A 27,984-nucleotide genomic window follows, 5' to 3' on the forward strand; every position below is an offset into this window, starting at 1 on the left:
AACCCACCTTCGTGGTGCTCGGGGCTGTACGTACCAACTGCCAGCACACGCCTGCACGGACGGTTATCCAGAAGGGGGACCGGGAAACGCGGAAAACCCCCGTTCTCCCAACAACGGAGACCATCGAGCAGCCGCCCACACCCGCCTCCCTCAGCACCGCCGGCAAAAAGGCGGGAAGCTGCCGCTGCGCACGCGCGCAGGGAAGACCCTGTGAAGCCGGGCGGGCGGGAGGGGGGACGACGACGATACGCATGCGCCGGGGAAGACCCTCCGATGAGGGGGCGTGTCTCTAGGCGGCGGGGCGGGGCCGTGGGCGGGGCCGGCGGGGCTGCCCGCCGCCGCTGCCGGCGCGGAGGTGCAGTCGCTGCCTCAGCCGCGACAGGTGCGCGCGCGGGACCCGCCTCCCGACCGCCGCAGGTGCGTGAGGGGAAGGGGAGGGGGGGCGGGACCGCCGGGCCGGCGGAGGGCGCGCTCCCGCCAGCGGCCCTGTCAGCGGGGCCGGGGGGGGGCGGACCGGGGCCGCTGAGGGGCTGCCCGGAGCGGGACCGTCTCCGGGGGCTCCCGCCGGGCGCTGGGCCGCGGTAGTCCGGTGGTGGGGTATGCGGGGCTGCGCCGGTACCTGGAGCCCGTTACCCGCCTCAGAGGGCAGGATCGGAGGCGGGTTCCAGCGCGTTCCTTCGGTCTTCCCCCCCCCGAGCTCGGTGCCCGGTCGCCTCCGGTAGCGCCCGCGGGGGTCACCGGGGCTCTGTCGGCTGTCGCACGGGCTGGGCCGGCGGCGGGATCCGCGGGAGTTCTGCGGGAGGGCAGTGACAGCGGTGCGTGGAGCGGGACCGCCGGTGCTCGGAACTCGGTGGAGGCTGGCGTCGGGAAAAGGTGCTTCAGGGAGACGTAGCTTCGGAGGGGCGTGTGGGCAGTTACAGCCGTCCCGAGGTGAGGGCTGCGAGCCCACCTCTGCTCTCGCCTTCTTGCTGTCGGCGGTTTCGTGGCCGAGCTGCTTAGCTAATGAGTTGTCTCAGCAGATGTCCCGTTCTGCAGACGTTTGAACCACCTGTAATAAGTCAACCAGTTCCGCTTTGGGGCAAGCGTTAATAAAAAAGCTTTTCTTTCAGGATCTCTTCAGATATATGGATTTTTATTCTGCTGTTAAACTCTTGGTTGAAGTTATTGGAGGTAGATTTGGTGCATTACCGTGGCTAAATCACAGTCCTTCCCTTCTTTAACATCTTGCACAACTCCAGATTCCCTGTCCCCTCCTCCATCTCCTCTGGACTCCGTGCCGTCTTCAACCATAACCTGTCTCTATTGCAGCATGCAGAATGCTCATGATCTCGTTTAAATTTTAATACGTACGATAAAGGACTATTTCCTGAAATGACTTGGAATAAATTATTCAGAAGGAGCGGCAAAAAATACACAGAGATGCTTGGACACGATGAAACCATAAACGTATGGGAAAGTGCTAAGAATGTGGAATGGCATCAAAAATGTGAGAGCACAAGTTTCAGGGCATCTTAGAGTTCTGTTTTATGTCTTTTCTAGCGACTGAGATTCCAAATAGGCTTCTTAACTTTCCATTTGAATGTCCTAGCAGTAGGTACCGCCTTTATAAAGAGATTTTTGCCAAAACAGGCCTGATTGTCTTAATGTACCTATGGCTTTAATGGAGAAAATGGTAGGGAAACTGAACAAAAACACAACAGGGGAGAAAATGCATCCACAAACAGCGATCACTACAAGCTGCAATGGAAAGCTTGGCCATCAAAACCAGGTTTATTTTCTGAACAATTAAACTAGATTTTGTTTTCTCAGTGTTTTACTGAACCTGTCCTTCCGTGTAAGGTGTGTGTCAATGAGCAACCTGTTATCTGTGCCAAGGGAGGCTTCTAATGAATGCCCCGCTACTGTTCCCTGGGCAAAACTGACTCTGTTTTGTGAAAGGCAATTTAAACTGCAAAGTGGGGTTTCAGGTGATCTCCTTTTGGCTCAAGATTAATCATAAACCAAAGTTTAAGCTGCAGCATTACATGGCTGATACAGAATTCTTCTTTAATATGGACTTATATTTTTCAGGAATAAATTCCATCTATAATCTCTGCATATGTATTCTGTGGCTTTATTAAATCTATATGCTAAATGTTTGCTACTGGGCATCAATGCTAGGGACTACAAACTTTAATCACAAAAGTGCTTATTTATTTGCATGTGCAATACGCTTTTTAAAAAGGGAGAAAATTGAGTGCTCCTCTTGTATTCTAATTAGATCCTTTTTCTTTGTGGATGACAACTGGCGCAGTTGGCAAAGGTTGGTAACTATTTTAAGCCAGCCAAATGGAGAGCATCCTTCTCTTAGTCCAGTCTGGACAAAAGTTCACAGGTTAACAGAAGAGGGTAACAGGTGATGCAAAATGTTTTCAAGAAAGCATGAATTTCAGAAAGTAACTCTGTGGTCCGAGTTTCTCTTGCCAGTTGGAAGGGGCGATGGATGCATGTCAGAGACTGCCTTAAGTGGGAGACGCGAGTCTGAATCTGCAGTAAGCTGCAACTGGAAATGTAACATTGATAAGTAGTTTCGGTGTGTTTCAACATCACAACAAAAATAGCATAACTTTTCTTGTTTGCCACGATAATTCAACCTGTACGTCTAAAATCACCATCTAAATCACTATCTTGAAAAAACATGTCCCGGCATGGTGTGTCATTCTCTCCATTACATCAGGTGAATTAAGGAATGTTAGAGAAAGTCGCGTTCTTCCTGACTATATCCACCAAGACAGCAACGTGTTCATCTGCTGCCTGTTTTATCTCTATGCAGCAGCAGGGTGCAGCACTAGAGAGGTTCCTCTGGTTCCAGCAGGGCACTTCACAGACCCAGAGCTCCGCTTTCAGCACTGGAAATTGCTGAGACTCACAACTCACGCAGTCGCTGAGACTCCGCTTGCTGCAGCTGAATTCTTCTGGACTGAGGCGTTACAGAATCCCGAGTCTTTGTCATTTCTGAGCAGTTGCATTATATCCTATGAGGATTTCAGAAACGTGGCCTTTCCTATGTTTGATTGACTGCTTATATCAAGTTGTCTTAAAGTGCTTCCATTTACAGTGTGATTAGGGGTCAAGCAGACCTGTACTCAGACTTCTAGAGTTCTGTGACCTAATGGTGCAAATCAGTTAAAGAAATTGATGGAAAATACGAGAAAGAGATCAGCCTGATGTTAGCATTGTAGGATCAGTTAGTGCACTTGCTACAGGCATTGTGTGACATGAGACCAGGGATAAAAGAAAAGAGGAAAAAAGGAAAGGCGTTGCCCTACAAGCTTTATTTTTGTCTTATCAGAGAACTCTTTAAATTAATCTCCCCTCCTTTCCTCCTCCGCAAAAGAAAACTAAGTATGTAAAAAAAAATCTGATAGTCTTGTCGGCTTCTGTGGTGAAAAGCTGTACAAAATCTCTTCCCGTTTACAGCAGGACAGGGCAGTTAAAACTATTCCTTTAAGTAACTGATAGCTATTGCAACACAAGGTTTACAGCTGTCTCCATGAACAGGAGACTTGTTTCAGTTCACAGGGGAAAGGGCTGCTGTGTTAAGAATGAACACCACAAGAGTGAATGAAAAATGTTTGCATAGGAATTACATCCTCTTAGGTTTCATAACTCAAGCTTCTTACATAAATGCCAGCACATTTGGTTTAGAAACCAGAACAAGAGAGGGCATCTTAGGGCTTCCTGGAGCCCGTGTGTGTGTATAGGAAATAGAGAGTTTCACATTAGCATCCTCTTCAGTCACAGTTTGCTTCTTACTCCTGGCTTACGGCTTATCTCTCACCCCTTTCATTGCGGCTAGTGTTTTTATCAAGGGCACCATCTCAATGGCATCTGCAGAGGAAATTATAATTTTAATCTGATGCCTTTTGTTTTTTTGAGTCAGTTGATGGACAAGGTCCTGAATGATCAGGACTTAGTGGCACTAGTACGCTGGGAACGCCTGAATGGTGACTTAGTATCGAATCACTTTGTGAAACTACTTTTCTGCTCACATAATTCATATTGCTGACACTGTACTTTCTTCCTGAGCAGGTATTTGTGGTGATAAGATGGAGCCTTCCCCGTTTAATAGAAGACAATGGAATTCACAGTCTTTGAAAATCACTGCAAAAGAGCTTTCTCTAGTCAACAAGAATAAGTCATCCGCTCTTGTGGAGAGGTTCTCCAAGTAAGTACTGTGAGGCTGCTGAATGCAGGCTGCGTGTGTAGGTTGACAGCTGGTACGTTGAACAATGACTGCTTCACTGACTGTTGCTTGCTTCTTAAAAATAATATAGATCTGTAGGCATTTAAGTTTCTGGTTTAATATGTGCTGGGGAAAAGTTTTTTCTAGTTGCTGACATATTGTTTCAGCAATCAGAATTATAATATCTTTTTTCTGCTGTCAGAGAATAAAGTAGAATGTTTTCTGTCAAACTACAAATTGCAATTTGTTTTTGAGGGCAGAGTATTGGAATGTAGGCGGTTATTGCCATTAGGGTTTTACTTCATCAGAAGCAGTCTTTAGCTGCCTAAGCATGAACTACATAGGTTTCTCTGCTCACATGGCATTTCCTGCCTGGTACTATAGAAAAAGTAGCAGTAATGCATTATCAGTTAATTGGAGACCAGTTAGAAATGGTAGTGCTATCAACGGGTGGTGATAGATGTAACCCTCTAGTCAGAGTTCCATCAGAGAATTTCACAGTAGCTATGTTCTTCACAGATGTCCCCTGTCTTACAAAACTTGTGTAGAAAAGGGATACTACCCTTCACTTTTCTCTGAGAGATGGATGATGGGTAACAGTCAAATCATAAAGTAACATTTTATACACTGAGAAAGCTAAGTGATGGTAGCCTCTACATGTTTTGTGGAAAAGCTTTTATTTCCTTAAGGAATTATGTAGACTACAGCTTGGATTTTCAATGGGATTTGGGCAACCAAGTCTCCTAGGTTATTGCATTAATAGCGTAGCAAGGTTTTGGAGTATTTAAATCTCGAGTGTGGGAGAGACTTTATGGAGTCTACAGGGAAAGGATAATTGCAATCTGGACTTTACACAAACATAGCTCTTTAAGTTACTGTTTAAGTACTCTGTCCTAGGGAGAAGCTGCTTGCTTTGACCACTCTTGTTAAGGTAATTTATTCACTCATTGAAGCTTGATTACAGAACCTGGTCGTCTTGCTAAATGTTGATAATCCTTTGAAAAGGGCTTACTGGAAGTAATCCAAACTGCTGTTCCTTAATCAAGTAGGGTCCCTCTGCATAAGCAGTGTCAGTTCCTTGAAAAAACAGAGTCCTACTTACTGGCTTTGCCAACACTGATACTCACAGTGAGGAGCATAATTTTTCTAAATTGCTGTTACCTAAATATTTGTATGTGAAAACATATTTTTCATTCCATATAGTGTTTAGATTATCAGTTTTGTCAGGTCAGAGACATGCAAATTGCAACGGCAGAGACTTCAACAGTGCGCTGTGGCAGGCTAACTTACAGAGTGAGTGGTCTCTGGGACTCTTCAATCCTTGTTTGTTTTCCAGTGTGGTACTTGACTTTCATCCCCCTGTCTCTCTTTGTTGCTTCTTCCAATATTGATCTCTCTTCCTCCATAAACTTACTTTCTCAGCATGTCTTGTCCAAATTTTGGAACCTTTATAGTACAGAGACATAGGTTAATATGTTTGCATTGATTAAAGACGGCCAGCTACACTCCTTTAGCAGCTTTCAGTCTGTAGAGTAGAAATAAGTAAGGGTGCCATTTGTCTACTCTCTAGAGTAACGAGGAGAAATCTACATAGGAGCACACTATTCACAGCAGGGAAAAAAATCAATTGTTATAAAGAAAAAATGAGTAATAAAGCAGGTATCTGCATGTAAGAATTTTTCTTAGAAGGAACTGAGCTGGTGATATGCATTAGTTATGGGTTTGATACGAGCAATTACTTAAAGTCTGAAGCTGATGACTATTATAATACTAGTTTCTCATTTATTGCCTATAACATATTCACAGTTGTATCAAAAGTAGAATTCCACGAATAAGAAAGATAGAAACATTTGCCCAAGCAGACGTTGGGTGATGTTTCTTCTCTTTGAAAAGCAGAGCTCTACTTACAAATTGCAAAATTTGTCACAGCTGACTAATTTGTGCATTTCAAAAGCAAAGTGCAATCACCTTGCACAGTATACTAATCAGTGTGGTCTGTGTGCTCCTAGCTGTGGATGTGCTTATGCCCAGTGGAGTGGTGTGCAGATTGCTGGGAGTTTTCTATAGCTTCTTAAAGGACTTTGATTCATGATCCAGGGTGGCTTATCTTCAGAGGGCTGTGATTACTGTTTCCACTGCTGGGGTGGTTCAGCTGCTCATGAAGCAACTGCTGAATTGGTGCAGTTTACCACCCAGCATAGTAAAATAAGCTGGCACTTATGTAGATTTTCTGCGTATGCCAAGCTGTAATTTGTTAGGGTTCAGCAGCTGCTGTATAAATAGCTGAGTTATTCCTGCAAGGGGGCACAGCAGACAGCTGGGTGGCGGAAACAATACAGCTATTCCAAGGTAAACTGTCTATATTTGAGAATCAGAGTGCTTAGGTGATGAAAAATATTAATGTATGTTGTTATTATAAACTGAATTACTTAAAATGTGTCCATCGCTTTGCATTGTTCTTGTACTATTTGCTACTATTTTTCCAGACTCTGTTTTTATTTCATAGGTCTGGGAAGCGCACAGAATCCTTGGGAAGTGCACAGAATGCTTGGTGGGGAAAAAAAAAATCTCAGTTGTCTTCAAGAGCATTCAGTATTCTGGTTAAAAACTGTTTGTGGTTTTTTTTTTTCTCTTTCCTCTATCTCAAAGGTATCAGAAAGCAGCTGAAGAAGCCACTGCTGAGAAAAAAAGAAGTGTAAGTATTTGTTTCCTAGGCTATAAGCAACAGCCCGCAATCAGAACAGATCACCTACATGTAATGTTTCTGTGACAGTTGATTTTTGGAGTATCAAAGTTGCTGCCATGTGTCTCCTCAGAGAACTTGGTTTAGGCATAGTGTTTGCTTTTGACTCATTCCTCCTACCCTTTCCCAGTGTGAATGAAAGGAAAGAAAATGAAGTTCCTTGCCTAAAGCTATATATTGAATCACCAATTCGCTCCTAAGCGAAAGGCAAAACGAGTTAACCACAACACATGAATATCCACCTCTTTGTTCTTAGCTGTAGGCAGTTGTGTGGTACGTCTTTCATTCTTGACTAAATTTAAAAATCTTCTTAAAAGAAGCTGCCAGTGTCTCTGAAATGTAATGTGTATGTCTTTGATAGCTGTAGAATCCATTAAGGGGGATCTTCTCTGAAGTGGCTTACAGGGTTCAAAATGCCCCTGGAGGAGGGAGAGCCATCCTTTTTGGCTCTGTTACAGCCTCACATTCCCTCCTGTAAACTACATTGGTCTTACTGGTCTGGGGTCAGGGGACCTTGGTTGAAATATCAGGCACTAAGATTGTAGGTCTTTGTATAAGCAGATCCTCAGTTTAATTTTTATTTAAAAAGACCGGCAATGGTTTCAGGATATATAGGTAAGTCTTTGTTAGACCATGCTGCCTTGATCTCTTTAATGCTTGGGGAGTCATTCTTTTTCTGTTTGGGATATAGGTGTGATAAAATAAACATTCTAAAAATTACTTTCCAGTCTTAAATTTTCTTATTGCTTGTATGATCAGGGAACAGGCAAGTCCCAAGCAAGAATGACTTGTGTTATGAAGTATGCCGGGACTCCACAGGCATCACATCCAGAGGTGTTCCTGTGGAAAGCTGCTGTGCAGTTTTGAGAACTTCTGTTACATTACAGTATTTGCCTTATAACTTTAATACTTTCTTTTAAACAGAGTCAGCAAGCAAGCTCATATTTTTTGAAGTCTAGGTGGATTCAGTGTTCAAAATGTGACCAGAAGAGTAATAGGGCGAGAGACTTAAATCCTAATATAGCTGCTAATCCTGTTTAATTCCTGTAAGCCTTGCAGACCTGTTCCACTTGCAATGAGTTTGAAACGTAGTGGTCTCCATAAGGGAGAGAGCGCAAAAATGCAGTGGTGGCAGGTATTAGATTTGAATGAATTAAACATGGACTGGTCTGTTACTCTGGGGAGAGGTAACTACTTGTAAGCAAAACTAGTCTGAGAAGCACTTGAATGTGAGGGGTACTACTGCTCCATGTATTACCATCTAACTCACAGTGGTAAGGCAGTGCCTGTGACTTGTGTGCATGCACCCTGCCGAAAGCTTTCAAAGTGTTGAGTGAAAGAGAAGAAAAATTCCAGCAAATGATCTGGTATTTATAAATGGGAGCAAAAAGACATTTGTTGTCAGTGCTTAGCTTGAGCCTTATGCTGCATGGTATAAAATACTGAAGACAGATCTCTTGTAACTAAAAGGCTACTGTTAACTGATAGTAGAAATACATAACTCCAAAAAAGTAGTGGTTTCTGAAAGCTAATCTGTAGCTTTTTGGAAGGCCTACTAATTGTTGTCTCCTGAACCAGCTGGAAGACATTGCAACATTTGGCACATCACCCATCCCTCATATGGCTGCTTTTGCTATTGTTTGCTTGTTCTAGGACTAGAGACCCTTGTTGTGTGGATTTTGGTCCCCTTTCCTTCATGTGTGGATTCAAGCCTTTTGTGTGTCATTTAACTCATTAGAGCTTGACTCCCTTTTTCCTTATAAGGCCATCCTGTTTGCTCACTTCCTGCTTTAGCTCCTGACTTTTCTCTTCTCCCCCCTCCTTCCTTTCCTATCCTGGATGCTTTCTCCATGTGGCACAGTTGTAACTATTCACAGCTGTCTGAAAAAGCAGGGAGCTGAGAGCAGTACTGAGCCTTTAACTTCCTTTCGCATAGAAAGGAAGTGCTTTAATGCTTCATCAGGCATATAACTGGAATTAACTTCTTGTTCTTTGTAGAACACAGAAAATCTTCCCCCCCATTTTAAAAGGGGGAATCTGAGTGTATTAAAGAAGAAGTGGGAGAATCCAGTGCTGGGAACGGAGTCTCGGAAGGAAACGCTACGAAGCAGCTGTGCTGAGGTTAGGCACAAGGTCGCAAGCCCCGGGCTTGGAGTCGGGAGCAGCCCTGCTTCTTCCCCAGACGCGGAGCAAACCCCGGGGGCTGGTGCTACATCTGACGCCCAGGCCCCTCCGGGCACCCCTGGCCAGCTGCAGTGTCCTGGTGGTGACAGCAGAAAGTTCAAAAGCCACTCACCAGAGAGTGGTAAAATGGAAAACTGTCTGAGAGAGTCCAGAGAAGCGGAAAAGCCTGAAGCCGGCGAAAACACGGACTCTTCGGGGAAGATCGAGAAATACAGCGTTCCACTGAACAAACTGAAGATGATGTTTGAAAAGGGTGAAGCGACTCAGACCAAGGTAAGGATCTGTCCCTTCAAATCTTAAGAGAAACTAAAACTCTGCTGTCTCTTGGGCATCAGGAAAAGTCCCTGGAGGGAGTGGCTCTGAACTATTGACTCTGCAAATAATTGTATTCATTGTTGTAGTTGAAACATAACATAGCTGGTGTTAATAACTTATTTGAGCTATACAAGTATGTGCAGAGTGCTTGGAGTTGTGGCTATTTGTGATTGCTCGGAAATGTAAAATGAATTTGCTTGTGAAAGGGGTACAACTTAAGAGAGAAAAATAAGTATGGAATTTATTAAGACTTTTTTTAAAAGCGAGTTGGGATTGTTTATATTTTGTCGTTAGATTGAGTTATGCAAACATGAATTGTGTAAAAATATATATGTGTGTATGTTTCTATATAAAAGAAAAAGTAACTGAAGTGAGCTGAACAATCTCAGGCAATTGCAATTGGGATGGAAGTACTGCCAGAGTTAAGAGGGGTTTTTTATATACGTATCAGTATGTGAGTCACACATATGCAGAGAGAGAGATATGTACTGTGAAATACTCCCATCTTTTCCTTGGTGTTCTCTCATCTTTGTATCTTAACAAATGTTTCTTATCGAAAAAGAATCCTCACGGGGGAAAAAAATAAGCAGAGATAGCCAGACAAGCTCCTGCCTTCACTAGTTTTGACTTGCAAATGCACAGGGCTTGCATTTTTCCTACAACTGCTCATGAAATCTGATCCTGCATGTGGACTGCAGACTGTGTGTCCCGGGGGAGAATTGCTTAACTAGAAAATGAGTTGCATATGCTAGTGACTTGCAACATAGTCCTGAGGCCTTGATGCTGGTGGATTTTCCAGTTTTCTCATAGTTTCCTATACTTCTGGCTTTGTTTTACTGCGGGTGGTTTTCTTGCAATATTGAGTAAAACAAACAAATTTTGTACAAAAGTTGTTTAAATATGTAACAATTAAGGGCTCTAGAGGAGCACCTCTGTGTTAAAATCAGTTTGGGGTCTGTATATAGTAATTTCACAACTTAGATTTTTGTAGTCTTTGTCATTATGTAAGAGCTGCCCATACTACCATGTCCATTGAAAGAGCGGGCTGTGGAGGGTGATCTCCCGATAGCACTTCTCTGAACTCTTGCTGTAGGATTAATCACTCAGGATTCCACAGGAAAGTACCGTTTTGCAGATGGGCTTCAAGTAACTTTATCTTAGCCTGGGGAATAAATTGTTTCGGAGCTGACTGAATCTGGAACTGGTATTTCTGTCAAGCTTAGTAATTCAAATATTGTTGAAAACCGACTGAACACAGTAAATACCAAACAGTAGGTATGAAACTATTCAGGTTAAGTTCAAATTATGTTCCTATAACAAGTTCATCTGGTTACTTTATATTTTAGAAGGGAAAAGGCACAAAATGCTCTAAAGTTTAAGTGTATGGGGGGGAGGGGGTGTCTTTGTAGTTAGAAAGCACTATTGTAAGATTTCTGATTCTGGGAATTTATCTGAGGACTGGAGGATGATGTTGTGCAGTCACGTACAATGAAGATAGGCGCTGTGGGGACACAGATCTTTTTCACTTAAGGTAGGAAGTAACTACAGCAGTGGTATAAGTTTGGCTAACTGCAAGCTCTGTGATTGCCCCTTCCATTTATGCTTTTCCTGAACTCTGACCATTGATAAACCCCTGGTTTAAGTGCAAGCAAGGCTTCATAGAATAATTCAGATTAGAAAAGACCCTTAAGATCATCGAGTCCAACTGTAAATTCAGCAACATGGCTGTAACTTTATGGCAGTAAAGATAAAATGACTTGCCTGGTTGCTGGGCGAGTCAGTGGCAAGAATCCAGATTAGAGCCTGGATTTCCTGACTCAATCATCCACTCTAAACAAACCTATTCTCATTTTCAGGGTTATAAGCAAAACCTCCTAGTTTATTCATTTACCCATTCTGCCTTCTGCAATTTAGATACAAGACAGATCTTTTTTTATTGCATCTTTGTGGAAAAAAATGCTCTAAGCACATTAGAGGTAGGCATGTCGGTCTAGACTGGTTCAGCATTAAGCAAAGACTGAGCATCGGGTCTCTTATCAATTCCAAAGAATTCTTCCTGTAAGTGATAGCGAAAGCATACACAAGGAAGATCAGAAGAAAAGAAAGAGTAAGCAGATCTGCAATACTTAAAAAGTTGTCTCCAAGTTGGCTTGTGTTTTTTCTTTAAGGCAAAAACTTACTGTCTTGTGTAGCTAACCTCATGTGTAGGGTCACATTTGACACAGTTAGTATATAATGAAATAGGTGTAACTTTTATTTGGTCTTTTGCCTGATGACTCTTTGTGCCCCAGGCAAAATGCTGTGAACTCTGTATGTGGTACCTCTGCACTCACCTCTTTTGTCTTAGAACCAGACATGAGGCTCTCCAGACGTGAGGAATATTTTATCTCATTTTGCAAGTAGCAGAAGCTGTGGCATGGGAATTGTGGCCCAGCCAGGACTGTAAAGGGAACTGAGTGGTATATGCATAAGGTTGCGAGGCAGGGATTCATTCATGCAAAAGCTGTTAACCTTCCATGAGCTGTAATCACCCTAATTACTTGTGGTTGGTCAGTCTATTGATTGTAATGAGCAAAGTCCCTCATCTTCCCCTCATTAAACTTTTTTTCCCCATTACTCTGCTTTTTTTCCCCACAATATAAAACTGTTGATATAAAATCTACACAACATTGATTTTATATTTGTAGGTTTTACTACTAAGACGTGTACAGAAATATCTCTGAACTCTAGCTAAAGGTTTTGTATTTTGGAGTTTTGGATTTTTACGGTCAAGACCTAGGCTAATTGTGTTATACAACTTATCTACAGAAAAGTTGTGAAGAACTGAAATTTTGAAATTCCAGCTGAAATTGTAATACCTGTAGATATCTGAGGTGGCAAAGAGGACAGGAGGAGAGGAGCTGGCAGGACTGTGGAGGTAATTCAGTTGACGGAGTACTTAACTCAGTCTGTTTAGTTGGTCACGAGGTGGCTGCCTCTGATAATTGAACTTTTCCTGCTGCAGTGGATTCCACAGCAAGGTGGTACAATGGGGGAAGCTCTTTGCTCTTAAGTCAGAACTTGCCAGCCTTCATGAAGGTCCTACAGAGTCAAGCAGAAAAGTCTGTTTCTGATGAATATTGAATCCTTTGCTGCTGGTAAAAATATGGAGATTTTTGGTTGCTTGGAAGAAAACTTTGATTTTGTGCATGCGTCTAGATGACGTGATCACCCTGATCCAGAATTCCTGTTGGTGAGCGCTGACTGAACGCTTGTTATAATTGTTTGACAACACACTGCCCCTTGGCCAACTCGAGGTTTAATTTGTTTAATAATCAAATTAACTGATAATTGAGAATTCTTTGTCTTCTCAGCATGAGGGCAGTTCAGCATGATGTTACTGGAGAAAGACTACCGTTAAAATAAATGGAATGGAGATTCTGAAACAAAGGAGAATGAGAAGAGGCAATCTTGATTTCTAACTGTCTTTTTCTCCTCAAAAGTGCTGATGGTTTCTTTCAGTGAGGTTGGAATCCCAGATGCTGGATCTAAATTACTTGAATTAAGACCTTTGTTCCCTGCTAGTGAAAACTTCCTTATGCACTCTGCTGCCAGGCAAACTTCCCATGTGTCTATACTGCAAACTTGTTTTTTCATTTGTAGCTTTGTCACTCCTGCTGTGTGCAAGAAAACGTATGTGGCGCCATATTATTTAACCCCCCCCCAAAAAAACAAAAAACCCCCCAAAACAACAAAACCCCCCAAAACAACCCAAAGCCAGGACAGTGATAAAATAGTCAGGGGTTTCAAGTGGGCTAATAAACATGTTTTCTCTTCTGTGTCCTCAGAGGATCTTGGCTTCAAGTGTATTCTCTCTGTAATGAACTTCTTTGCATACTAGTCAAAAGTTAGACCCTTTGAGAGACAAATTTCTGAATTGTAAGACCTTCAGACTTGTGGGCTCCAGGTGACATTAAAGTGGACGCAGGCTGAATAAGAATCATCTAAGGATAGTTTGCACAGAATGAGGAATCTGCAAGTCCTTACAAGTGTGCAGACACTCCCAAACTGAACCTATCAACACACTCAATGGAAGGAAAAGACTTGTCATAGCTAAGTTTTTTTCCAGTAAGAAAAGTTACCAAAGTCTTAAACCACAGAAATAGAAGATATTTCCCATGCTAATGGAAAAAGAGGTTTTCCAGCTGCATTTTCCTTTCCTGGTAAAGTTGCTGTTTTGTATGCCAAAGCAGCCTGATTTTTCACAGTGATTATTTTACAGTGCAGTTCTGTTAAAATAAAACTTTGGAATTTCCTTCAGTTTGGTGACCAGCAAATAAGCAACTTGTTGGAAGTTGGGGGGGGGGGGATATGTGGTTGAAGCATGTTGCCAAACCTGCCTTTTTCCCTACATTAGCCTCAATCTTAATTTCCAACTGGCTCTGTGATTTAACTCTTCCTAGGGAGGGAACAAAGGTCTATCGCCTTCTAGTATTTCATAGGTTGACTTTCAGCTGTGAAAACATCCTATCTTGATGAAGTCAAATTAAACTGCACTTCCATGAGCATTTATCAAAGCTGCTGAAATTTCTTTTCACAATTTCTTTTACTGAGCATTAGATTTTGGGGAGTTGTTCTCAACAAATGAGTATCAAATCTGATTGAGCCAGTCAGAGCATCTGTGTGGTAGTGCTACAAAACACCCTGTCCAGCACTGCAGCCTTGCAGATAGTGATTATCCTGGATATCTGAGAATATTTATCTCTAGCACTCTCCTGCTTAAGCTTCAGCCTTATCAGACCTAATTAGGGAATTATTTGGTACCAAATGCATGAGCTATCCAAATCAAAACAAGTAACTTTAGATAACTTCTATTACAATAGTATTCATTCTTCTTTCTGTTGCTGAAAATCAATGCAAATTTTTGATAGCTTTCTCCTTTCATCCTTTTTCTGATTTTAAATCTTCATAAAATGACGTTAAACATTAGCTTCAAAAGAAATTGTTTGAAATGCAAAAATCTAGACCAAAGTTTTGTATTTGGTGGTAAATGCCTAAAAATCTGATCTTTCTGGTTCTCTGACTTTTCAACAAAGATAAGTAGTCAAAGGGCATCTGCTGACCTCTTCAAGAAAGTGTTTTCCAGGTGACAGAGGGTCAGGTATTCTGTGATCAAACTTTATATTGGTTAAATAAGATGTCACCTGCTAGACTTGTTTATTCCAGTAAAGCAGATTTGCTAGTGACACCTGTGCATCTTAAAGGATTATACGCAACAATCTTTGTCTAGGCAGCTGATAGGTGGGTCTTGTCTCTAACAGCTCCCTAGAGACCAGAGGAAGACAGCAGTCGGTAGAAGGATTTCTGAAAACAGCCTCTCTTCGGAGGACTTTGATGTTGGCCAAGGAGAGAAAAGCCATAGTACATCAGGTCAGTAAACCTCATGGTTTGTGTTTTGTTTTGGTTTGGGTTTTTTAGTTTATAAAATAAAGCTACTTTATACAATACAATGGAAATAACTTTTGCCTTTCAGAAATGGAACGAAGTGCAGCCATATTCCATCTGTAAAGTCCATGCGAGCATCGCATTTAATGAATTAAGTCTTGCTATGAATTTTAAACCATTATACTCTTAAGCATGGGAAGCCAAGGCACAGGAGATAACTAGCAAGTTAAGGAATGGAACCCATTTTTTTTCCTGTGTCTTAATCCTAGGACAATGCTAGAACTACTTTCAGTAGTCAAACTAATTTAGAAAGTAGCGAACAGACAGACAAGACAATATGCCTTCTTCCTTCTTGCTTTAATTCTCATCCCTCCTACCTTGTCCAGACATGGGTAACTACAGCTAGCCTTATGACTTGAGCAAAATTATGTATTTTTCACGTTTGGAGACTCTTTTCTAGCAAAGCATTTATAATCTTTTGTGTTTTCAGCCTATGGCTAATATTGTATCTCACTACTTAGAATGCACGTTATGTCCTTATTTGAACAATACTGGAGAGAATGGCAAGAACTACTTACATCTGTTTATTGTCCCCAAGAGGGGCCTTAATGATTCATACAACTTTTTAGTCATTCAAGGCGACTAGCTAGTGAAAGGTCAGGTTTTTTTCTCATTCTTTATTGAACAATTAAGCTATTACTGAAGACCTACAAGAAAGTTAGATAGCAGAGCAGTCACAGGAGCTGGCTTTTTAAGGCTGTTTGGCTAACATCTGAAAGCAAAAATGAAAGATGGATGGCAAGTAATGGGGCATAGTTCTGAGAGTCAGGAGATCTGCACCTATGTAAAGACTTAAGCTCCCAAATGTTTCTTTCCTCTTGAGGTAAAAACAGATGCTTCAAATGATCCTGCAAGACTAAACTGAATTATTTCATAACATGTTTGTTCTTGAGATCTCATGTGTAACATGTCATGCAATAAATTACTTTCATGAAGAAGGTGGAAGTGGCCAGTGAGACTTCTTTCCTTGCTTCCCATATTTTCCCCAAAAGACTTTGACAACTATTCCACTAGAGGAATGATGTATATTTCCGTTTAGCCACTGTAGCAGCTGCTTTCATTTGACAGTAACAGCAAAACAATCTTCAATGTTAAAACTGTTTGCTCTCATTACTTCCGAGACCACTGGCTGGATGCTGCATCTGGTGAATGCGTACTTCTGAAACTATCTGGATCAATTACGAGACTTGGAGCATAAACCTTTGACTGAAGCATTTCTGTGCTCTTCAGATCTGGAATTTCTGTGGTCTTGGGCGTGGTGAAGGGATGGGATTTGTAAATCTTTCTGTAGATAGGTCTACTGGTGTTCCTGAAAGTTACTCTTTATTCATGTACTTTTTTTTTGCAGGGCATCTTGTAGATTCTAGTCCAGCATTCAGCCCAGATAAGGCAGAGACCAAGAAAAGCCTGGAAATGCCTCGCTTAACAGAAACATCAATAAAGGATAGGCTGGCGAAGTATCAGGCAGCTGTGTCCAAGCAGGGCAGTTCCACAGGCCTCATTACCATGGTAAGTCTGTTCTTTGGCGTGTGTAGAAGTGAATTTTTGTCCCAACCTGAGACTGGAAAGAAGATCTTGGAGAAACCAGGCTTTTTGAAGATAATGCCATCTTCTTTTGAAAATAACTTTGTGCCCATAGGAGTAATTTCTAATGAAGAGTTGCCTCTACATACTGCGGGAAGAAATAAGTATTTGCATCCTCCTCAAATAATCTTGAAAGTTTTCCAAGGAATTAATTGCTGGCACCCTAACTGAGGGCCTTCTGAAACATAGCTGACATTCTTTTTCTTTCTGCATGTCTGTAGCTCTCTGCATGCTTGTTGTTGGGTTTTTTGGGGGGGGTGTTGGTGGGGTTTTGTTTGTTTTTTTTAAAAAACAAAACTCAGTTCTGTACTGTACATTAGCTATAAGCTAGGGGAAACTGAGGCACAGTAAGATGGAGTGACTTTCTATGTCATACAGTGCAGAGAACCTGGATCTCTTGGCCTGCAGCTTTGGGATCTCCAATCAGTTTTCCTCCCTTCTGCTTTTGACCTCCCTTCAAGACTTCTCTCCCATTATGTGAATCCAATTAGACTCTTGCAGTGAATGAACCTGTGCCAATTTTGCAGATATTTGATGAGGAAATGAGCAATTAATGAATCATGGTAAAGTATTGCAGCTGAAGAGACTGCAAGAATCTAAGCTTTTGTTAAAAAGTGCTTAAGTACATTTGGTGGAACTGTCTGATACTTTTGCTCAATGATGGGAACTTTTATTGCTTAAGTATGACTTTTATTAACCAGAGTAATAAATTTTAAGAGGCTAGGCCTTTTTAAGTTAGGAAACTTGCACTGGAAATAAAAGCCAAAAATGATGGTTCTAAGCTTTGTGGAAGAGTGCATGCTTCCTGGGTATCTTTGTAGAGAGACAAAAGTCTCTACCCTGCTGAAATGATTTCTGAATTTCATATGATGTGTGGGTCTAATTCTCCAACCCTTGGGAGGAAAGTCGAGTAAACTTCACTGCATGAATGGAAAGTAATTGCAGCCAGTGCAACAAATCTGATTAACTGCTAATTGCTGATTTCTGCATCCTGTTTCTTGCCTGGATTCAGTTTGCTAGATTGCCTTTTCCAGTTTGTGGCTCAGAGCAGTAGCTGATGCACTAAATTATGTCCTAATGGCAAGAGATTTACCATAGATGTCTCTTGTGACTCTTGTTTGTAAATCCCCAAAGCTATCAGTTTGAATGTCAGTCCAGCCTGATGCTCTTAGGATGTCCCATTTGGCAGAATCTCTTTTGATTTTGGCCTGGCACATCGACAAGGGCAGCACATAAGATGAAGCAAACAACGGTTTCTGAGGCCAATGTTTGCAGTACTTCTGTGTTCCAGTAGCAGCCATAACTCTTGGATATTCTCCTTCCCTGCTGACAAAGCAACTAGGGCTCTTTTGATATGGTAGTGTGGTATTTGTACTTCCTGTCTCTTAAAATGTGTCACATCTGTGCTACAAAGGAAAGCTAGAATCTCTCTTGGGAACAACTATTTTGAGGGCATTGTGGTGTAATTAGGCTGGGATTAAAACTGATAGACACTTTTACAGTTGGTTAGAGTAAGGGTGAGAAGCAATCATTTCTATGCATTGCAAGCGATACAGGAAGGGGAGGGAGAGGTGATGGACAGCATATTTAGAGATCTGTACAATAAAATTCTAACATTCAATTACGTACCTATTAGACGTGGTTGGTTTTGTGCAGACTTGTTTACAAAATCCGGTAAGATGCTGGTGCTGGCATTTGGCTGTTTCTCTTTCACATTACAGAGAAGATGCCTTGTGAAAGGCACGAGTCTTTCTCCAATTATCTTGTATCCTGTGGCAATGAAAGAAACACGAGGTCTCACTGGATTTTATTGGTTTTTAAGTCTGAAAGATTCTTCTGTGAAAATCTTAAACAAGTCAGTTTGTCAAGAACAAAAATCTTGGTAAATAACAGAATTAGGTTTTTGACTAGTATTGAAGCAAGGGTAGGATTTGCTTTTATGTTGAATTGTGGTTTTCAGTTATACAGTGCTTTAGATAGTGCTTGTCTTAAAATACTTGCAATTTCAGATGAAAAGTTAACGTTTCTGGAAAAGGAAGATGTGGATTGAGCAGGGGAAATGAGAGTTGATTTTAAACAGGAACCTGGAAGTAGAGAAAAGGGGTTGTTTAGGAAAATGTTGGCATTACCTCCATAGAGTATAGTAAAATTCTACAGCCCCATCTTTTTTCTTCATTAGAATGTATCACTTACCAAGTTTGTATAGATTTTCATGCCCCTTCCTTTAATTATCACTGTATATACTAGGAAAACAGTTTAAAAAAGATTTTAAGAAAAATAGAAAGCAAGTGCTTTCCTAGGGGAAAAGAACCTGTCAACTTTCAAGTGCTTTATTCTATAGAATGAGATTCAAGCCAGTGAAAGTGAACTCAAGAATTACAAATCTGAGCAGAAGGAGAATATGCCACCAAGTCTTGAGGACTCCATTTCCTATCAGGATGGGGAGAAGGTAAGATGTTCATGCTGGTGAAGATCAAGGACTTCACTTTAAGTGGAACTAGTTGTAGAAGCACAGCTGATATACTTGTTCCACATGCCATCTAGAATTTGAATATGAGCAGCTGATACAGATTATTTACATGCTGCAGAATTCCTGAATTTTTTTTTATTATTTTTTTAGACTGTATCTGAATTGTAAGCTACCAAGTCTCTGTGGAAGACTTTTAAGCAGTTGTAGAGAATATCTAGAGACAAATTTCAAGTTTTCTTGGAGACTTCCCCTGTCTTCTCAGTAATGACATGCCTATAGTGTGGCAGAATCCTTCAGTATCATACTTACATATTTTCTGATGACTTCAGTAGCTGACTAGGGCTGAAAACTCTGACGGTTTTGTGGGAGTTTTTTGTTCTGGTTTTTTTTTTCACTCTGCCATTGATTTCTGATGACTATGATGAAGGCACCTAAACTTTTTTGTGTCATGTTACCTAACTGTGAAAAGATGATTCACAGATAGGTATTTGTTTTGTTTGTGGGGTTTTGTTTGGTTTTTTAATAAAATAAAAAAGAAACCACACCAGAAAAAAAAACCATGAGGAGCTTTGTGTGACACAAGTAAAAGGAGTTTGTCACTGTTTCTTCTGCATTTAGTGGCTAAATTTTGATTAAGGTAACTGAGAATGCCTGTTTGGGTTTGTTCCTGGTTTTGAGCTTCAGCTGTAAATAGAGACTAAATTACTCTGTGAATTAGAGATAATAAAGCACACTCAAGCATTTGTATACTAAACTGGCGACAGCAGACGGGCTAAAAGTAACTGAATAATAATTGGGGTACTGTGTATTCCAGCCATTCTGAACACGTGGCAGCCTAATGCCAGGAGGGCTTTTAGAGCTTTCCAGCCTTCCTTGGGCAAGGGGCCAAATTGTTGCTTTCAGCTGTTCCTCACTGACAGCTGAGCAGCTTCGTGTTCAACTGATCGAGGCTGCTTTTTGCTAAAAGGTGAGTTAATTAAAAGAACACCTGTTAAATCAGAATACATTGCTGTTGTTGAATGGAAGATTTTAATAAAATTCTTGTATTCAGCTGTAGTTGTGAAGTTACTTCTTGAGGTGTCCAGGTGCAATAAAGAACCTGAATAAAGCATTGTTTGGGAGCCAGGATTGTCCTTTTGAAATGACATGATGAACTTTGGAAATAAGCCTAATTAAAACTACTAGTAGTGAATGTCAGAAATGGGAGTCCTCTGGCAAAAAGGAAACAAAAGAAACTTGCTAACCTTCTCTGTCATTTTTCACACTGAATTCATGAAAGATTTAGTAGCCAGACATGTGTGAGACTTTAACAGCCACAGAACATGCTGATGCACTTCCCAGTATACTAGTGTTACAGTTATTTTTTTCAGTAGACCAGAGTATGTTAATTTTTGTAACTTGCTTCCTCATTACCTCATTAATTTGCAAACTTCAGTTGCTTGCAATGGACCTTTCAATCATTAAAGTGAATTAGTGATGATTTGCATTTAATCTTGTTACAGTACTTTAGTTTCTCAGTGTAGCTACTTAAAAGTATTTGATTTAATAGTAATAGTGCCAAGTTTAATGAAGAAATATACATCAAGAGCTTCATCTGTAACATGTTTAGTGTCTGAAACTGGTTTATATGCAACTCTTCTAAGAAGTTTTTTATATGAGTCTGTTTCTGAAGGAGGATGAACAGGATAGGTGCAGGCATGTTTGTCCCAACCTGGGAACAGCCAACTTCTAGTTCTACAAAAGCTTTTTTTAAAATTCTGCTCTTCTTTTTCTCTTTCTTTTTTTCCCCCTAAAGCACCGTCTCTGCTGAATGTTTAAATGTCATAGATTTGTCAAATGTTGGGGGGAGCCATGAGATTTCCAGTAAATGTGTAGTGCTTGGTGTCAAGGGATTTCTGAGTAAGAAAACGTCGGAGGTACATCAACAAAATCCACAAGGATTTCTGAAGACTAATAGATAAAGGTGTACAAGCTGCAGGTGTTTGGGAAAACAAAAATACGATGTTTGTGTGTGTGAATACTATGACAGATGATCTGAATATTGCAAGAGCTGTAGAATGATGAGGATATCTACCTTGTAGCAAGGACTAACATCCTTGGCAGTCAGCTGGACCCTGCCTTGTGCCTTACAAAACAAAAAGTAGCTTCACATGCACCTCAGTGTGGCCAGTCTCTTCCTATTTAAGTGCTTACAGTGTCAAACTGCCTGTTGTGTTACTCAGGCCATGATTATTCAGACTTCAGAAGTTCAAAGGGGCTCATTGTCTAATATTCTCTTGCAGGTTTCTGTAGGTGAGAACAGTTTGTCTTTCCACTCTGGTCTTCTAGAGGATGGCAATGGTAAGCACTTGTTCTCCTGCCTCAACAAGAGTAAAACACATGGCTGAGGAAGAGCACTAACTGCCCAGTTGTGTGTAGGATGCTTAAGATCAGTCCTGTCAAATGATGAACTTGACCCAATAAAAACCTGTCTTGTACTAAAAATCTGACCTGTGCCTAACTCAAAATTTATAAGAATTTCTTTGAGGTTTACAAGTTAATTTGCAATTGTAATTCTAAGACATCTGTAACTCTTGTTTGCTCTGATTGAAGACATTTAAGTGTAGCTTCCTCACCATTTGCACTTAAAGTAATAGCTGTGGCAACTACTACATCAGTCAGTAGGCTGAAGTACTTATTAATGCAGGAAAATTACCCAGTGTCTTTGGTGTTGTCCAGAGATAGATGAGTTCTATTCAGTAAAGTGTGTAAGCACATTCTCACGTTGCCTTAGCTTTACACCTAAATTCAAGCCCACACGTGAGCACTTTGCAGAAATGAAGAACAGTTCCTGCAAGTTAGATGTTGGATCCCTGTATAGTTTCCTTCACATATCAACTTAACTTTCCTGGTAAATCAGAAGAGTAGAATGATCATGTTTAAATATCTAGATCTAAAGATTTAATAGCAGATGTTGAAGAAAAAATATGTTGGCCCTTAGCTGGTAGGATTGCTGTTGGGTCTTATGAGCATAAGCTTTCCATGGTTTTAAAGTCATTGTAATTGCCTTTTCTTCCTCCTCTGCTCCCTTAGTTGGACAAAACTCAGAGAGCGAGACAGAAGTTCAGAAACCTGTCAGCACAAAGCAGCAAAACTTTGGTTCTAAACCAGCTGGCCAGACAGATGCATCTCTGCCAAAAGGAGTGAAGGTAAAGCAGCTATTTAGTCTCAAACATTGGCAACGGTTAAAACCAATTTCTCTATCTAATACTGAAAAGCCTTAATGCAACTGATGTGGTCACAAGGGATCTGGCAGTAACTGTATCAATATCTGATCTGTCTTCATCAGACTGTGTTTCATGACAGAATGGAAAAGCATCTCAAAACTGTCAGTTTTTCTTCAAAGACTAAGTTTGGGTTGCTTGCTGGGAGTTGCCCTGCTGCTGTTAAAACAGCGTGCCCCTACAACGGAGGCAGTGTTTCTCTTCAGTGTGGGAAAAAGGGTTTGAGCAGGGGATCCTATCAGGGCTTGTCTATGCCTCTTGTAAAGTCAGTGCTCCTAGAGATTGGCACTGAGGTCCTGATACTGATCTACTAAAGGTAGGCTGCGACTTGGCTTTCCACCCTCCTCTCTCAGCTGTTCCCAAGGTAACTGCAGTTGGTAGCAACTTTATAGTAAGGGCACTGTGGTGACTGACTCCACAAAGATTGAGTTTGGCATTCTGAGTAACAAGTCTTTAATGTTACATTTTCTTTAGCAGGAGCTATAAAGCATAAAGCAGATGGAGAACTTCTTGGGTAGGAATGTATTTGCTAATCTTATTAGACACACAAATGGCAGTGCTGAACATTTTGATCACACGGTACTTTCTTGTCACGTGTGCTGTCTGGAGTTAGGATGCCTATTCCCTGGGCTGCCACAGACTTCCTGGCTCACTCCCGAGGAAACAACTGTGCTTTTGTTGTTTCCCCCATCTTTCAGAGGAACAGCACTGACCTCATGAAGACCAGTAAGATGTGGCTTCCTAGTGTTCTGGAGTATAAATGCCAGTATGCAAAATTAGAGCTGCCTATAACATTGTTGTAATCTCAGTCTGTCACAAGCATACAAGATACACACAACCTGTGTGTCTTGGTCCTCTGCTATCTCTTTGTATTATTAGAACTATTTTAGTCCTCTGCCTTGTTACTGCTTTAGATTCTGCGCTGCCAAGATAGAAACCCAGATGCCGTTTATTCATGTAAGGTTCCTATTTGTCTCTTCCAGCTTCTGTCTCCTGTTCTTGGTTCCTAACCTCTACTCCTGCCTTCTGCTTCCCTCCTAATGTGACCTCAACTCTCAGCTTTCTCTCAAGTTTTTTTTATATTTATGGGGCCTCACCTTCCTCCTGTAGCTCCTATTTGTAGTATGCCTGGAAAGGAATTTCTTTCTCTTCACACCCCAAAACGCCTCTCCATCAGACATAGGGCTCATTGTTATACAAGTAAGTTCCTCTTCTTAGGTGGGGATGTGCATTGCAGAAGCGTATGCCAGCACTGTCATGTCATCTTGCAAAACTAAGCTTTCAGGGAGAATTACTTTCTGATGGGCAAGCAAATTGTTGCTGCCTTGCTCCCTGTGGCAAGCATGGATAATTACATTTTTGTCTGCATTGGTAAACTCTCATTTTTTGAGATTTCATTTAGTGACTCAAAATTCAGAATTCATACGCCGTTTTGGCAGCACCTAGAAATTGTGCATTTTTTTCAAAAGGAACTCTGAACTTGTGTTGGTCAAGCTGCCATCGTAACTGGAACTTTAATCTACTATAACTTCAAGCAATGCCTTAAAAATATTAAATACCTATTAAACTGGAATTAAATTGGCAGCAAACTTTATGGTTGTGACGAATGGACTTCAGCTGGCTCTGTCTTCAGCAATCTGTCCCTCACATAACTGTAACTTTCATTGCCTAACCATTGTTTCTAGTCTGTTATAAATAAATTGCTGTAATTATGTCTTCCTGTGGCCTTCCTGTTTTTTCTTTAGCCATCATATTTTTCCTTAAAGCTTTTTAGAAAGTTTGTAGTAGGTAATTCTTTGTCAAAGAGAAGCTACAATATCAATGTGTCTATGCAGACCCATGGTAAGGAGCCTCTTTTACCCTGCTGCTAAAGTAGTTGTAATCAACATGCAGCCTGAGACTGCCAATTTCTCAACTGTAAGTTATTTAATTTTTCCTTTAAAGTGTCCTCCCTATTGGCCAACCTTAATAGATTCCAAGAAGTGAATGGCATCAAGTGACCTTTTTTCATGGACAATGTACTTGCTTCCTTGATGCTGTCAGAAAACAAAATCTGAAACCATTGCTGTACAGCACAACAGTGACACTTGACTCCTTAGCGTTTAAGTTTACCCTTGCACTAAACTCTCAGGAAATTCTCTTAGTGAGCACATAAACAATTTTAGCTGTTGAACCTCAAAGCCCTGCTCACTTTAAGTCTTGAGCAAGTTTGAGGGCTGCGTGTCCTGAAACCTGAGTGTAGTTTCTTTGCGATAGAACTGGAATTGCTTACAAATGAAGTCAGAAGTGTTTCCTGCTGCCTGCATCTGTGCTGAGACTATTTCCTCCTCTTTGAGGAGAGCATTTAGCAAAAGTGGATCGTTTCAAACTGTTGAGCAGCCTGTTCCACTCCTTTCCCCTCCCACCCTGTACCTTTTATTTTGTGGTTATTTCAGTTCTTTTTCTGCACTATTTTTTTTATTTTGTTAAGTCTCATGCTGACTTTAATCTACCTGAATGTTTCTTCATCATTTTCCTATCAAGAAAAATTGAGGTTGCAGAAATGGATTAGACAGCTTTTGGGGAACTGGCTCAGTCAAAGTTATAACTGAGTTCTAGTATTTTCATTGTTCTTTCTCAACCATTGCTCAACTTGTGATGCTTCAGCTGTGGAATTCACTGGGGCAAAATCTTGGCTCACCGTCAAGCCACAGCAATCCTGTGGGCCTGCCATAGCCTCTTCCTCACTCATTGCCCACCAGAATCCGCTGTACCATAATGAGCATTGAGTTGCAGAAAGTGAATTGCTGCAATTTTCTGAGAAATCTGGAAGCCATGCATGAACCCAAGCCAAGTCCCCTAGCAGTTGATTCATTTTCCAGTTAACAAGCTTTCTCTTCTTCCCGTAGAAATTTCAGTTGCCAATGAAGGAAACCTGTGTTGGGTGTCAGAAGACTGTGTACCCAATGGAAAGGCTCTTTGCCAACCAGCAGGTGTTTCACATCAGCTGTTTCCGCTGTTCCTATTGCAACAGTAAACTCAGGTAAACACACTGCTCCATTTGGCTGCTGTCTAGGAAGTGTAGCTTTCCTCTGCAGCAGCTGAGTAAGGTGCTGTTCAAGCTTAGCTGAGCTGAAGGCAGCCATAATCCAGTGAATTGGAAAGGAGTGTAGGAGTGGTAATACAGTCCTAGTTCTGCCAGTGGCTTTTGCACTTAATGCAGTCTGTTTTTAAACTCTTAAAGTAATTTTATGTGGGGAAAAATATATGTCCAACTTTGTAAAGAGCTCCTGATGTTTGCAAAGAGGGACATACAAACTCATGAAAGCTGTAAGCTTGTCTTTTCCAAACATGTTGGAAGGCTGAAATTGAATCTCTTCAGTAACATAACTAAAATATACATCCGTCTCAGTGGCTGAGACACAGAATGCTAACATTTGACTTCATATCTTCCTGAACAGTCTTGGGACATATGCATCTCTGCGTGGGAATATTTACTGCAAGCCTCACTTCAATCAGCTCTTCAAATCTAAAGGCAATTACGATGAAGGCTTTGGACACAAACAGCATAAGGAATTATGGGCAGGCAAAACTGAATGTGAAGAATCCCTGGAGAAAACTGTCCATGGTGTAAATGCAACAGAAAGTCCACAAAGCCCAGGAGTAGAGGATGCCCCAATTGCAAAAGTAGGAGTTCTGGCAGCAAGTATGGAAGCAAAAGCTTCTGCTTTGCCTGAAAGAGAAGAGAGACCAGCAGAAACAAAAAAGCTCAGGATTGCCTGGCCGCCTCCATCTGACCAAAGTATTCAAGGAAGTGCCTTAGATGAGGGCATCAAAGTATTCAAACCCAAATGGCCCCCGGAAGAAGAAATTTCCAAGCCAGATGTGCTGGAGGATGTAGATCTGGATCTCAAAAAGTTAAGAAGATCTTCCTCACTGAAGGAAAGAAGTCGTCCCTTTACAGTCGCAGCCTCGTTTAGAACAATATCTGTTAAAGGCCATAAAACAGAGAATTCTTCTTCTCCTTCTAAGGCAGAGAGAGAGATGTTGAAAAGAAGTGAGGAACTGGAGAGAGAGGTTGTGGTAGACAAAAAGCAAAAGGAAAAGAAGGTTGAGAATAGGAACATCAAGAGTGCTGAAGAGAAGAATGTAGTGGAAGAATGGGAATTGTCTGGTATCAAAACAGTAGAGCATAACTTTGTAGAAAATGGCCAGGTGAATGCAGAGACAGATGAGGAAGAACACACTATGGAAGAGCAGGAAATCCCAAATGAAGAATTTCTTGAACCAAATTCTCCTAAACATTCCAGCTTAGCCAATGTTGTGACTGCTAAGGAATCATCTCCTAACCAGAATCGCAAATCCCAAGATGTTGGTTTCTGGGAGGGTGAAGATATGGAAGATCTATCTGTGGAAGAACAGATCAAAAGGAATCGTTACTATGAAGAAGATGATGAAGAATAAATTGGCCTTTTACTAGAAAACTTGCTGCAAGGTGCTGGGCCTTTTTAAATCGGTGTTTTTAGCTTTAACAAACAGCTGTCCTCCATGAAAGCGATGCTATACTGCACATCGACACTAAGGGAATCCTATGTACAAATTATCTCAACTAGAAAAATACTCTGGAAGCCTGCGAAGAGTGTATTTAGGTGCATGGAAACAAGTATCTGGCTGTGGGTTAGCTTCAACAGGTAATCTCTGTCCACAGCACGAGAACAGAGCTGTTCTGTACTCCTACTGTCTTATCCTTTTTGAGCTTCAATAGGTATTTCACTAACAATTTACGGAATTTCACTGTACTCACAATGGTGGCGTGAAACAGGCTTTCTGTAATACACTACTTTTACCACTACAAATGCTACTGCAGTGCTTAGGGACCAATTTCAAAGGGACTTTCTGGCCTGCTTTAAAAATGGTAACTTAATGCACTTTAATACATGTAAAGGGCACAACTGGGATTTTTTTTAATAGTAAAAACATTTATGTGCTTAGTATCCAACAACTAAAGCATCTTAAATTGAGTGCAATGTGACTTTCTTTCTCAAAACTGCCTATGATCAATTGAAGACTCCCTACTCTCTTTTATTTTTCTCTGCGCAACTGGAATGGTGTGCCCATTGCTGGAACATATGTATTTTAGTGCTTCTCCAGAAGCCGTGCTGACAGATCTCTTTGAGGACAAGTGAACACTTTTGCAGTAGCCTGCAGGGCATTACTTTTGCATTCCATATGCATTTGAAGTGGGGTTTTGGTTTGGTTTTTTTTGGTTGGTTGCCTTTTTTTTTTTTTTTAACTTGGAGTTCATTATCATTCATTTTAAACTGCAGATGATATTTTTAAGGCCTTTTGACAACTTTGAAAACCTACTTGTATCAAGCTGCCATAAATCTTCTCATTATGGCTGTGAAATTATGCTGCATTGCAAAAATCTCTGGAATAAAACCATCTGAACAGTGAAAATTTCTGATTGCTAGCATTGAAGCTTTGTACATTTTTAAACTTGACTTCATTTATTTTACAAACAATGAAATCTTGAACGGGGGAAGGAGGATGCCCTTTTTTATATTAGCTTTTATTTGTACTGTATTCTCATGAGAATTAGCTCTTAACTATACTTGAGGTGTAAAATATTCTGCTTTCTTAACAGTCCTGCTAACTACAAAACCTTCAATAAAGTTCGGTCATTTACATTAAAATTTAAGTCTGAAGACTGGATTCATACTCATTTCACAAAGAG

General features: G+C 41.0%; 1 protein-coding gene across 5 annotated transcripts; it reads left to right on the forward strand.

Annotated features, from left to right (window-relative positions):
- Positions 1-307: 307 nt before the first annotated feature.
- On the forward strand, positions 308-27,943 carry LIMA1 (LIM domain and actin binding 1). 5 transcript variants are annotated; one of them, XM_052809841.1, is made up of 11 exons: positions 308-417; positions 4,072-4,207; positions 6,875-6,920; positions 8,967-9,425; positions 14,768-14,876; positions 16,300-16,460; positions 18,877-18,984; positions 21,288-21,345; positions 22,078-22,193; positions 25,157-25,290; positions 25,709-27,943. In XM_052809841.1, the coding sequence occupies exons 2-11, from the start codon at positions 4,089-4,091 to the stop codon at positions 26,709-26,711; spliced, it is 2,313 nt and encodes a 770-aa protein (XP_052665801.1). In that variant the 5' UTR covers positions 308-417; positions 4,072-4,088; the 3' UTR covers positions 26,712-27,943. The 5 variants fall into 5 exon arrangements, with proteins under 5 accessions (XP_052665801.1, XP_052665803.1, XP_052665804.1 ...); XM_052809843.1 differs by having other exon boundaries at positions 16,312-16,460; XM_052809842.1 differs by having other exon boundaries at positions 400-417; positions 4,069-4,207.
- Positions 27,944-27,984: the final 41 nt, after the last annotated feature.

Source organism: Harpia harpyja, chromosome 15 (genome assembly GCF_026419915.1).
Source record: "Harpia harpyja isolate bHarHar1 chromosome 15, bHarHar1 primary haplotype, whole genome shotgun sequence".
Taxonomy (NCBI): domain Eukaryota; kingdom Metazoa; phylum Chordata; class Aves; order Accipitriformes; family Accipitridae; genus Harpia; species Harpia harpyja.

Excerpts from the sequence above, each read along its gene's own strand:
- LIMA1 (XM_052809841.1), top strand. The coding sequence starts at position 4,089 with ATGGAGCCTTCCCCGTTTAATAGAAGACAATGGAATTCACAGTCTTTG. Across the intron at positions 9,426-14,767 it reads GTGAAGCGACTCAGACCAAG|CTCCCTAGAGACCAGAGGAA; the intron begins GTAAGGATCTGT and ends TGTCTCTAACAG. Across the intron at positions 16,461-18,876 it reads CCACAGGCCTCATTACCATG|AATGAGATTCAAGCCAGTGA; the intron begins GTAAGTCTGTTC and ends TTTATTCTATAG.